Source organism: Muntiacus reevesi, chromosome 18 (assembly GCF_963930625.1).
Source record: "Muntiacus reevesi chromosome 18, mMunRee1.1, whole genome shotgun sequence".
Lineage (NCBI taxonomy): Eukaryota > Metazoa > Chordata > Mammalia > Artiodactyla > Cervidae > Muntiacus > Muntiacus reevesi.
The window spans coordinates 31,618,110-31,631,165 of record NC_089266.1 but is presented as its reverse complement, the minus strand read 5'-3'; the positions used below and the strand labels follow the sequence as shown (position 1 = coordinate 31,631,165).

General features: G+C 45.9%; 1 protein-coding gene across 1 annotated transcript in view; it reads left to right on the top strand.

Annotated features, from left to right (window-relative positions):
* The window catches only part of DNAH9 (dynein axonemal heavy chain 9), a 282,174-nt gene that overhangs the window by 155,393 nt on the left and 113,725 nt on the right, over nucleotides 1-13,056 (top strand). The window contains exons 41-43 of the mRNA XM_065908483.1: nucleotides 587-826; nucleotides 7,416-7,577; nucleotides 8,433-8,629. Coding sequence (XP_065764555.1) covers nucleotides 587-826; nucleotides 7,416-7,577; nucleotides 8,433-8,629 — 599 coding nt within the window. The remainder of the gene's footprint in view (nucleotides 1-586; nucleotides 827-7,415; nucleotides 7,578-8,432; nucleotides 8,630-13,056) is intronic.

Here is a 13,056-nt window from a genome sequence, read left to right as displayed (position 1 = left end):
ATTGCAGAGTGTTGAGTAGATTTCCCTGTGCTGTACAATAGGTCCTTATTATCTGTTTATATATTGGAGTGTGTGTGTATCAGTCCCAATCTTCCAGTTTATACCTCCCTCCCGTTCCCCTCTTGGTAACCATGAGTTTATTTTCTACATCTGTGACTCTTATTTCTGTTTTGTAAATAAGTTCACTTGTACCACTTTTTAAAGAAGCCTTTCGAGACAGATGGAATCATCAGGTTAGCCTAATTCAGCCTGGCCTTTGGAATGAGAAAACTTCAGAGAGGTGAATGACCCTCCCAAGGTCACGTGCATTCTCAGTATCACGTTCAGATTTGGAACCAGAGTCCAGGTTCCCTTCTCTCCCTGCTACGCCACGCTGACATCTTTGACCAGAGGTCCAAAGCCCTTCATTCATTCTAGGCTCAACTAAGTTTGGGTTTAATGTGAGAAGTGTGGCCAGAATGTAGAATTCAAAGCCCTTCTAAGAATTCTTGACCACTGTACCCAAATCCAGAAGAGATGCTTTCTGTTCTGTGACCACAGAGGGTAACTCGTGGCCTCCTCCCTGTGGCTCTGTTTTCCCGAGCAGCGTCACTTCAGCGTGTTCACCCTCTCCTTCCCGGAAGCAGATGCCCTGTCCTCCATCTATGGCGCCATCCTGACTCAGCACCTCAGGCTGGGGAACTTCCCGGCAGCGCTGCACAAGAGCGTCCCCCAGCTGCTCCAGCTGGCCCTCACCTTCCACCAGAAAATCGCCACCATGTTCCTTCCCACAGCGATCAAATTCCACTACATCTTCAACCTCAGGGACTTCGCCAACATTTTCCAGGTAAGTCCGACCTCTCTGAGACCCCTTCGGAGGCTTAACAATGAGCCTGTTCCCTCCATCCTTGGCCAAACTCTTCGACGAAGGCAGGGTCCTTTTGGGGTGATGAACGTATAAGTAAACAGTGTACCATGGGATCTGTGTGGGTCTATTCAACAGAACAGAGTTCTCTGGCTTCCCTGGTGACTCAGTGGTAAAGAATCCACTTGCCAATGCAGGAGACACATTGATCCCTGGTCCGGGAAGATCCCACATGCCTCAGAGCAGCTAAGTCCATGTACCACAGCTATTTAGCCCAGGTGCCACAGCTACTGAAGGCTGAGTGCCCTAGAGCCTGTGCTCCAAAACGAGAGAAGTCACCGCAGTGAGAAGCCCAAGCACCTCTACTAGAGAGTAGCCTCTACTCTCTGCAACTAAAGAAAAAGCCCTTGCAGTGACCAACATCCAGCACAGCCACAAATTTGTAAAATATAAAATTCTGTTAGTCAATTGAATTACTTCTCAGTAAACCGAATGCATTTTTTGAGTTGGTTCCTTCAAGCTGAATATGGCTCAGCATTTCAAAGATAATGTTATCTTATTCAGCCTAGGAAAAAGAGTGGCACAGAAGAAAGATAAAAATATTTTGCAGGCCCTGTTGGTCCACCCATCTTTCTTGAGATGCAAGAGAACGTCCCCCAAACTATGCAGGAGGGCTCTGCCTCCTATAGAGGCCGTGTGGTACTACTCCTAAGACACCATCCTCCAGCCCATGGGATGCCTCAGTCCTTAAAACTCTGGGTTCTTTCCCAGGTCAAAATCATTTCAGAATAGTGATGCTCTTCTAACTAGGAATGGCCTGTGTCTGCCTGATGCTTCCAATTTCTTGGCCCCTCACTATCAAAACCCCCAGAGGGCAGCACAGCAAACCCCGCCCCTTCTTCCCCTTGCTTAGCTTCCCATTGTCACATCATGGGTCCATCACCCTCTCATCCTGGAGGAGAATCTGTGGAAACTACTTCTCAGAGGGACCCCTCTCCAGGACAACTCTGAGCCATTTTTGAGGGAAAGTACCTTTATACCAAGCAGAGGCCACACCTGTAGGGAAATGTCAACTTGACCAGGGAGCAAGGCTTGACCCTCCAAGGGAAGCACATTGATAATTACCCAGGGTGAAGAGCCGACTCATTGGAAAAGACCCTGATGCTGGGAAGGGCTGAAGGCAAGAAGAGAAATGGATGGCAGAGGATGAGATGGTTAGATAGCATCACCAACTCAATGGACATGAATTGGAGCAAACGCCAGGAGATAGTGGAGGACAAGAGAGCCTGGTGGGCTATAGTCCACGAGGTTGCAAAGAGATGGACGTGACTTAGTGACTGGGCAACAGCAACACTCAGGGCACTACCTGTGCAGGCAGGACTCTGGGAAAACTCAGACTAGCAAAGGTCCAGACATTGAGGCCATGGGGCTTGTGGGTTCCATGGTCGTAAGGAGCAGAAACCCACTGAACATTAGTTCAGTGATCTGAGAGCAGCGTTCCCAAAAGGCTCACCCAGAGGGTGGACCACTGAGCCCCATAGCCAGGCCAAGTCTCTGAGAGCACGTGTGAGCTGACCCAGGATGGTGCTTCTGGGTCACGTGCCTCCAAACATTCACTTATCAACTTATAAATGAGGAAACAGACCCACAGAGCTTACACTGATTTGCCTAAGAGCACACAGCCAGCCAGAGAAGGAACTGGAATAGAACCTAGGTCTCCTGGTCCCCTTTCCACCATGCCATGCTGTCCTCATCCATCCTTTTGATGAAACAGCCTAAAACAGTCAAGGCAACTAGAAGGACCCAGCTCCGTGGCCCTCAGACCTAGACAATGACAGTGTTTGTGCATCTCCACCTTCCTCTCCCATTTATCAAGTATTAATTGAGAAAGACCTTTTAAAAGTGTTATTTATTTATGTATTTATTTTTGGCTGCTCTGGGTCTTTGTGGCCGGGCTTTCTCTAGTGGCGGCAGGCAGGGGCTGCTGTCTAATTGTGGCGCACGGGCTTCTCGTTGCGGGGGCTTCTTGTTGCTGAGCACAGGCGCTGGAGCAGAGCCTCAGTACTTGTGGCACACTCGCTTAGTTGCCCCACAGCATGGGGCTCTTCCTGGACCAAGGATTGAACTTGTGTCTTCTGCTTTGGCAGGTGGATTCTTAACCACTGGACTACCAGGGCAGGCACCTTTTTTTTTTTCTTTTCTTAATCACACAAACCATCTCTTAAATCTCATTGAAGCGGAATGAGACACAGGTGTCACCGTCTGCATTTTCCAAGTGAACAAAAAGGAGTTAAGTCGTTAGATCAAATTCCCCTTGCTTGTAGAGGCAGAATGAAAGGGAGAAGAAGCATCAGGTCTCCCTCACACAATGCACTGGGCCGGCTCCTGCCTGGACAGCACCTTGCCACCTGTGTGACCTGAAATTCATACTCACGACAGCCCTTTGGGATGCACATTATTATCCCAATTTAATAAAGGCTGGGAGAAGCTGCCAGCTCATAGATGACAGTGTGAATGCTCGGGGAGGTAGAAAGGTACACACGGTGTTGGTGGAATAACAAGTAGGCGGGAACAGGCCTCGGAGACGTCGCCAAGCCACAAGATCGGGAAGGGAACTTTGAGATCAGAGAGGATCTTTGTAAAAGGTCCCACCTCAGTCTGTAATAAAGCTGGCATTTATTGAGCCAGTCCTATGCCCTCTGCATCTGTTAGCTAATGATTGAATCCTCAAGACAACCACTTCAGGTGCAACACTGATCGCTTCCAATTTGGAAATGACAAAACTGTGTCACAGGCAAGTCAGTAGCTCGAGTATGTTCACATAACTGCCAAGCAGAAGCCTTGTATCCCAGATGAGTGGGGGGCCAGCTCTCTTGTGTGGGGATTCAGGCTGCCAAGGTGTCCTGAGGAAGGAGGGTCCCAGTTCAGCCTGTGTTAGGTCCTCCCTAGTCAGGGAGGAACTAGGAGGAGAGGTATGGTGTGGGGCTAAGTCTGTTTCTTTTCCAGACTCAACCAGCCTGAGTAGCAACCCCTGGGCTCTATGTCCCAGCCCGACCTCTGCAGCCCTCCCGCTGTCAGCTCCCAGCCCCAAATGTGGGAAGTGCACCCCCACTGGAGAACCTGCCTCCGTCCATCCACGCAGCCCCTCACCCTCCTCCTCCAGAACGGAGTTTTGAGCCCACAGCTTGGCTATAACCTCCCCCTCCTGCCCCTTTCCCAGCCTGCTTGCCTAAAGGCCTGACAGGAGATCTGTAAGGAGGGTTGAATGCCCCCAAGGAGACAGGTGCTGTCTGGAGAACATGCCGTTTTCCTCCATCCAGCTTGATCCAAGGTTCCATCATTCAGCCCTTCTCTGCGCTTCACTCACTCTGTTCAGGATCCAGACGTCAGGACAGAACTTGATCGTGCTCTGAGCAGAAATCATTAAGCATTCCCATCTCAGTGCTACACAAAACTGTCTGAGTTGGTGCAAAGTTTGTCCTTGACATGCTCTCATCGATTCAGCCCTTAATTGTCAGTCAGCCTGAGCATCTGGCTGTAACGGGGCTTGTAAACTTCAGCTGATGACTCTCCTCTCTCCCAGAGTCAGCTCTGGTGGCGGGCCTCCTTCTCCACCGTCCACACCTCACATGGGGCTGGTACCCAGGAGATTCAGGAAGCTGACAGGGGCCGAGATGTATGTGTGAGAGGGGCCAAAGGGACCTAATGAGATTTCTTTCTTTTTCTAAAATAAACTTTTTTTAAAGTCTCACATCCAAGTCAAAAAGCACCAAAGTCATGAACACATAGCTCAGTTAATTGTCACAAAGTCATCACAGCTACAAAACTGTAACTCAAGTCAAGAACTACTTTCCCAATAAATACATTAAAAAAAGAAGAAGTACATTCCCAGCATCCCTGAAACCCCTCGTTTTTCTTTCTTCTGTTCACCCTTAAAAAAAAAATGGAGCTTTTCTTTTAATTGTACTTACCTGTTTATTTGGCTGCATTGGGTCTTTGTTGCTGCTTGCAGGCTTCCTCTAGTTGTGGTGCAGTGACTTCTCATTGTGGTGACTTCTCTTGTTGCAGTTCATGAGCTCCAAGTTGTGCAGGCTTCAGGAGTTGTGGCTCTTGAACTCTAGAGTATGGGGTCAGTAGTTGGCGGCAAACCACTTTAGTTGACCCATGGCATGTGGGATCTTCCCAGAGCAGAGACAGAACCTGGGTCTCCTGCTTTGGCAGATGGATTCGTAACCACTGGGCCACCGGGGAAGTCCTCCACTCACTCTTTTCTCCTCCTCTCAGAGCTAAAATACTGTCTGAACTTCTAACCCCATACGTTATTTCAGCCTATTTTGGGACTTTATATAAATGCAAATTGTATGGTAAATATGCTTGTGTACCTTTGTTCAATATTATGTTTGAACCTATATACACAGTCATGCCATTGGTAAAAATGAATCATAGTAACAATTTCTTCCTTTCTGACCCTTAAACCTTCCCATTGCTTTTTCTTACCTGCCACCACAAGGAAGAGACATTGGGAGAGTGGCCTTTCGCACATTCCTAATTTTAAGGGAAAAGCTTTACAATAGTTGGCTGTTAAGTGTGATGCTTACAATAGATTTTTGTGGATGTTCTTTACCAGTTTAAGAAAATTTCTTTCAGTTTATAGTTTACTAAGATTTTTTTTTATCATGAATATATGTTAAAACTTAAATGATTTTTCTATATCTGTTGAAATCATTGTATCTATTTTTTTTCTCCTTTTTTTCTGGAAATGGGATAAATTACATTGATTGTTTTTGAGTAATCAACCCAACTTAGTTGTCAACATGGTGAACTTACTTTATTTTCTGGATTCCATTCATTATTTTTTTCTCTATAATGTTTCCATCTATATTAATACGATTTTCCTATCGTTTTTCTTTCTTCCAGTGTTCCAAGGTTATGAAGTCCTCATAAAATGCATTGGGAATTGTTTCCTCTGTTTCTACCCTCAGAAAGATTTTTTAAGACACTGTATTGTGCCTTCCTTAAATGTCAGAAGAATTTAATGATGAAACCATCTGGAGTTTTTTTGTGAAAGATTTTCCATTATAAATTCCATTTTTTAAACACATTAGGCAACTCACATTTTCTACTTCTTTTTGCATCAGTTGTGGTCAGATGTCAGTGTCATCAGCTTCTAATTTATTAGCATAAAATTGTTTATAGTATCTTGTTGTTATCTTTTAAGTATCTGTTTTATCTGACATGTGCTCTTATTTTTTTGTTCTAGCTATTGATTATGTGTACCTTCTCTGTTTTTCTCTTTTTATCTTCAATCAGCCCTGCTAGAGAGTAGGGCTAATTGTGCTAGTCTTTTCAAAAGAAACCGAAAAAGAGAAGTATGTCAATATTATGTGTTTGATTTTATTGGTTATCTCTATTTGATACATTTTAGTATACAAATTTATTAACATTTGCTCTTCTCTTTATAATCTCTTTCTTCCTACTTACTCGAGGATCAGGGTGAGCTTGTTCTTGTTCTATCTTCTTGGCATGGCTACTTAGATCATTAATTGTCAGCCTTTCACCTCTTGTTATGACCAGATCGTCATGCCATGCAGGTGAATCTGAGCATCATTCTGTCTGGAGTGAAAGTGTTAGTTGCTCAGTTGTGTCTTGACTCTGCGACCCCATGGACTGTAGCCCACCAGGCTCCTCTGTCCATGGACTTCTCCAAGCAAGAATACTGGCGTGGGTATCCATTCCCTTCTCCAGGGGAATCTTCCCAACCCAGGGATTGAACCCAAGTTTTCCTCATTGCAGGCAGATTCTTTACTATCTGAGCCACCGGGGAAGCCCATTCTGTCTGTAATGACGTACAATTAAAGGACTCCTTTTCTTGTAAGACAGGATAGATATCAGTGAGGGCAAACAAGGCATTGATGAGTTTTAAGTTATAGGATTTGAAGTTGTCGAGAGGCTCTGATCTCAGTGGTCTCCATTTTTCCATAAAGAAGCTTGGAGCATTGGCCAATAATAACAGGGGAGTGATGGAAATTTGAAAAGAATAGTAAATATTTAGAATGATCCCTGAGGTGTATAGGGAGGAGAACTTACTAGAGATGAATAACTAGATTGCTGACCTGTAAAAGTTAGCTATATTCCTTCCAGCCCTCTGTTGTCCTTCTGATTTGAAGAAACAGTCATCACCCAGGTTAGCTTTCAAAATGGCACTTGCAGAGTTGAAATACAGCAGAGAAGCCACCTCACCCATTCCTGTGGTGATTTGGAAAGTGGTGGTTGAAGTTCCAGGATCTCAGGTCAGGCAGACCTGGCTTCAAAGCTGTGTGGTCTTGAACTAAGGCCACTTATTACCCTATACCATCGAGCATGCTTTCTTTCTTTCTGAATCGCACCCTTCACCTTATGCTGAATGACTTGTAAAAATCACTTTGTGGGTTCATCATGGTGGTTAAATGAGCTTTGTCTGGCGGAACATCTAGTTCAGTGCCTGTTGCACAACTGGTTTCCATCAATAGTAACTGTTGAAGTTTTAAGTTACTATTCATGTTATTTTTGTTGCTGTTTATTCTCCTTATAGGGTATTCTCTTCTCCTCCGTGGAATGTGTCAAGTCCACACAGGACCTAGTAAACCTCTATCTGCACGAATCGAATCGGGTTTATCGGGATAAGATGGTGGAAGAGAAGGACCTTGATCTTTTTGATAAGATCCAGGTAGACGTGGTCAAGAAAATTTTTGATGTGAGTATTGCCCTGTGAATTTCTGCTTACATCTGAAAAAGAATGGTGATTATGCAAGGATGACCCACATGACAAAAATCTAGCCCTTAAATTGAAGCAAATCATGTTTAGGTAAAGTAAGAAAGTCTGTCCTTAGTGTGACAAAGTGGAAAATTCTGGGGCAAGAAGAGACACAAATTAACCATAGAATCTCGGTGTTGTGAGGCCTGTGAAGACCATCTGACCATATCCTTGTCCTTTCCCCAAATTGGTCATCCCAGTTGACACACCAGCTTCCTCAGAAATTCACAGTCTCGTCTCTGCAGAGCCAGTCACTCTGGAACTGCTATTGGTTGGAAATTTGGAACAAGTTTGGAACTTGGAACATTTGGAACAACTCTCAAGACTGAAGATTTATTTAAATAGTGATTTAAAATTTATTTCCTGGGTTATGCCTCTGCTGTTGAACAGCATGCTAATCACCTGCTTCCCTAGTGAGTCCTCCAGTCTGAACCTTAGAAGGAAAGAGTGGCAGGTGGGAACAATTGCTCATGCTGACATGAACGCCTCCTCATGCATTAGAAAGCCTCTTCTTTCTTGGACTCACTTTCATAACAATCTCCACCTCTCAAAATCTCAAATATTTGGGTTTCAATAAGTAAACAGTTCCTTTCTGGATTAAAAAGGAATAGCTGTCCTTTTGAAACTTCAAGGATAACTTGGTAGTGACGAGACAAAGACTCCCTATCTTTTAAGTCAGTGGAGTTGTACTGGGTGTTTTATTTCCTTATACATAATAAGGTTTGTCTCCACTTTGTGTGGAACCAGACCCAAGAGTCGGTCAGGAGGGTCCTTGCCCCTATGTCTCATCCCCAGGACCTCGAAGAGACTGTGGAGCAGACCCGAAGCCCGAGCATGTATTGCCATTTTGCGCACGGTATCGGGGAGCCCAAGTACATGCCTGTCCAGTCGTGGGAACTTCTGACCCAGACTCTGGTGGAGGCCCTGGAGAACCACAACGAAGTCAACACAGTGATGGACCTGGTGCTCTTCGAGGACGCCGTGCGCCATGTGTAAGTGTGGTTCTCTTCTTGCCTTTTTTCAGCTTTCTCCCCTTCCCAGGGTCAGGTCTCACTGGGGCATCTGAGGACACTAGATGAAACCGGGAAAGCAGCTACCGCCTCTGCCATGAAGGTCAAGGTGGCGGCTGGTAGAGCAGCTTCTGCCACCGCCCTTGGGGGGCAGGGTCGTGTTAAACTCTGGAGGAACGAGATTTGTTTACATGGTTGCCACTTGCAGTCCTGGTCCTGACCACAGTGACAGAATGGGAGGTCATCAAACAAGGCAGCAGAAGGGCTGAGGACCGCCATTCCCAACCCACACTCCTCCAGTGAGATCGCAAGTTTTAAGTACACACGTGTTTCAAAAGCTAACTGTGCTTTTAAGTCTTGCTCCTGTCCAATGAATGGGCTTCCCAGGTGGCTCCGTGGTAAAGAATCACCTGCCAATGCAGGAGACACAGGTTCCATCCCTGGATCGGGATGATCTCCTGGGGAAGGAAATGCAACCCACTCAAGGATCCTTGCCTGGGAAATCCCATGGACAGAGGAGCCTGGTGGGCTACAGTCCGTGGGGTCACAAAGAGTCAGACATGACTTAGTGACTGAGCGTGCCCTGAGCACGCGGGCGATCAAGTAAACCGCGGAGAATGGCCTCCAAACCTCCCAGACAGTCTGTACTCACACCTGAGCTGCACTGACCACCCCTCCTGCCTCCTGTAATCTCCCCACCCTGCCCCCTGCTGCCCAGGGTCTCCAACAGCAAAATCCGCTTAGTCTTCCACCTCCCTGAACTTCCTCACTGATGAATTCTTACTGAGACCTAACTGATCCCTGGGTTGAGGAAAGTGTTTTTTTCTTCCCCCTCCTATATGCCCCGGGGCCTGGGAAGAGGGGGGGGACCCTCCTTCTCCCCTTACTCCATGCTGGTGACATTTCTCTGCACCGAACAATATAGCGAGAAGCACAGGTCATTAAGCTTCTGGGTACCACTGCACACAGCGCCCAGGATGAAGTTTCTACACACTTTCCCAGGAACCCACAGGCCCGGCCGAGAGCCAGGCCCGAATGCAGGTCCTAGTCCGGCCACTGACGGCTAGTAGTTCTCTGCAGAGGACACGGCTGCCCCAAGCCTCAGTTTCCTCCTCCGGAAAGTAAGGATTTTTGAAGGTCCTAACTGCCTGTCGAGGGCTTTGTGCTGCCTAAGAGTCCCTGAGATTAGAGACTTTGTCTTTCGCTGTTGTTTTCTTTCCCTAAAAGCACCTTTTCCCTCCTACCAACTTCCTTCACCATTCCAGCACACTCTTGTTCTGCTTTGTCTGGAAGCTTTGCACTAGATCGTTCCTCCTGCTTTTGGCATAATCTTTGTCTTTTTCTTTGTTCTTTTGCTTCGATGTATGTTTTTCTGCCTCCTCTTCTTCCTCTTAGGATCACTTCTTGTTTATTAACAAAAAAATGAATTTCTCTCCTGCCCCTTCTTTTGTGCATCTTATTGGTTCTCTCTCTCTCTCTCTCTCTCTCTCTCTCTCTCTCGTGTGTGTATGTGTGTGTGTGTGTGTGTGTGTGTCCAGTCTTCAATAAGCCAGTTTCCTCCAGCTGTGCTGCAGTACATCTTCAGCTTTTGTTTTTAATCTCCCAGAAGCTCAGTAATGGGCTTAACTCAGACTGCCTTGGTTTTCTAGCCCAGGCACCCTTTAGAATATTGATCTTCCTTTTAGATTTTGTGATTTAAATGCAGAGTCCTTTGCCCTCGTCAGAGGTTGTTAATGAATCCCCCAGCTGGCGTCTGATGCTGACAGTTGCAGACTTCACTATTCTTCTTTGAAAGCTTCAGCTCTAATGATGCATTTCCATTTAGCTATCGAATAGCATGGACCATGCTGAGTTGACTTCAGGCCTTCCAGAATAGAGCTGGGTGTTGGGCGGCCCACAGAACTTACTTGAGTTTCGCCATCCCCTTGCCTGCCTCTCTCCTCATCAATTTATCCCTTGTTGCGGTTCAGTTGCTCAGTCGTGTCCGACTGTTTATGCCCCATGGACTGCAGCACACCAGGCCTCCCTGTCCATCACTGTCACCCTGAGTTTGTTCAAATTCATGTCCATAGAGTCAGTGATGCCATCCAACCATGGCATCGTACATGGTTGTCATCCCCTTCTCCTCCTGCCCTCAGTCTTTCCCAGCATCAAGGTCTTTTCCAATGAGTTGGTTCTTTGCATCAGGTGGCCAAAGTATTGGAGCTTCAGCATCAGTCCTTCCAATGAATATTCAGCATAGATTTCCTTTAAGATTGACTGGTTTGATTTCCTTGCTGTCCAAGAGACTCTCAAGAGTCTTCTCCAGCATCACAGTTTGAAAGCATCAGTTCTTCAAAGCTCAGTCTTCTTTAAGGTCCAACTCTCACATCCATACATAACTTCTGGAAAAACCATAGCTTTGACTATCCAGACCTTCATTGACAAAGTGATATCTCTGCTTTTGAATATGCTGTCTAGGTTTGTCATATCTTTTCTTCCAAGGAGCAAGCGTCTTTTAATTTCATGGCTGCAGTCACCATCTGCAGTGATTTTGGAACCTAAGAAAATGAAGTCTGTCACTGTTTCCATTTTTCACCATCTATTTACCATGGGATCAGATGCCATGATCTTAGTTTTTTGAATGTTGAGTTTTAAGTCAACTTTTTCACTCTCCTCTTTCACCTTCATCAGTTTATCCCTGCCTCCCTGCCCCCACCTTTTATTGAATCTTAAGAGAGGGCCTGGACACTTTAGCACCATCATTTCTCCTTTTGTCACCATAGGCAACCGCTTTCTCATGTAGACACAAGATGATTCCTTGCAACTTCTTCACCCCCAAATGTGCTGCTTAGTATAAGGTCTGGGGTGTTCTGCTTCAATTTAACAAAATTTTCTTGAATCCCTTCACTGTGCTAGCACTATAGAGAAAGCAAACTGGGTAAACACACTCGTCAGATTTCTAGATTCTCGTTTAATGATGGATCAGAAGTATACATCTGTCTGATACAAGATAGAGTATCAAAACTGAGTAATTATAAATAGAAAAGTAAAATCATAAAACGAGCTAAGGTAGGTCAGTAAAAATCTCCTGAATATTTGTGGTATTGAGTGCTCAGTCATGTCCAACTCTTTGCAACCCCATGGACTGTAGCATTCGAGGCTCTTCTGTGTGTGTGTGTGTGTGTGTGTGTGTGTGTGTGTGTGTGTCCAGTCTTCAGTAAGCCAGATTCCTCCCGCAGTGCTGTGGTACATCTTCAGCTTTCGTTTTCTTGCCTGCAATTTTCCAGGCAAGAATACTGGAATGGATGGCCATTTCCTTCTCTAGGGGATCTTCCTGATCCAGGGATTGAATTCCAGTCTCTTTCCTCTTCTGCATTGGCACACAGATTCTTTACCACTGGGGTGCCTGGAAAGAATATTTAGGGGAATAAAATGTCACTAGATAAATTTAGTGACATATGACCCCTTCACAGCGGCTGCATCACTGTGCTATCCATCCCCAAATATACGGGCTTAACTTTCAAATTCAACTAATACAATCTGACATATTCTTTTGCTCCAATATAGTAGACTCAACCTTTGACTACTTCCACCTAAGAAGAAATTGGTGCCACCATAATGGGGTGGGGGAGTGCGGTTTTTCAGCATTTATCAAAAACCGTGAAAACTGTCTCACTAGGAATTCATCCTGTGGCCATAATTAGAGATTTAACCCCAGGCCCTTCCTGTTGCCATCACACACCCCCTCCTGGTGGCCTTGGGCTCTTCCTCCACCACCTGTGCTTCACCTGAGGCTTTGGCTTAAAGCAGAGTAGGGAGACTTTAGTCCACTCGGGCCAGAGGCAAGGCCAAGCTTGGGGACCATTGTCAACTACAAATTGGTGCTTGCCCAGGGCATTTGCCCTCTGCCTCTGCGGAGATTGAACCCTGTGCTGCTATAGCTATGGACCTTCAGCACTCCCTGAAGGGAGTCCAGGTTAGAGAGTGAGGCACTCTGTGCTCCAGGAAACTGGTGGAACAGGTCTTTAGGTAAATATTTTCAGAAACTGATTTCAAAATCCCAATCCTTGCATCACCTCTTATCTAGAAAAGCACTAAATCCCTTCACGGTGACATCAGCTCCTCAAGACTAGAGAAAACCTTTTGTAAAGTAAGCCCCGGATTGCTCTGAACTCCCTCTTCACCAAAATCTTATGTATTGACCTCTCCCCACGCCCTCTTTGGAGCAGTCTCTCAAAGCTGCTGTCTCCCGAGCTGCATCCTCATTTTGCCCCAAATAAAACTTAACTTGCAACTCTCACCTTGTGCATCATTTCTCAGTCAACACCTCTTAACTGAGTCTTCCCAAGTGCAGCCCAGGATGTGCCTGCAAGGGTTCCAGCTCCCCCCAGACCATTCCACCTGCTTCTGACAGGGGGGAATCTAAT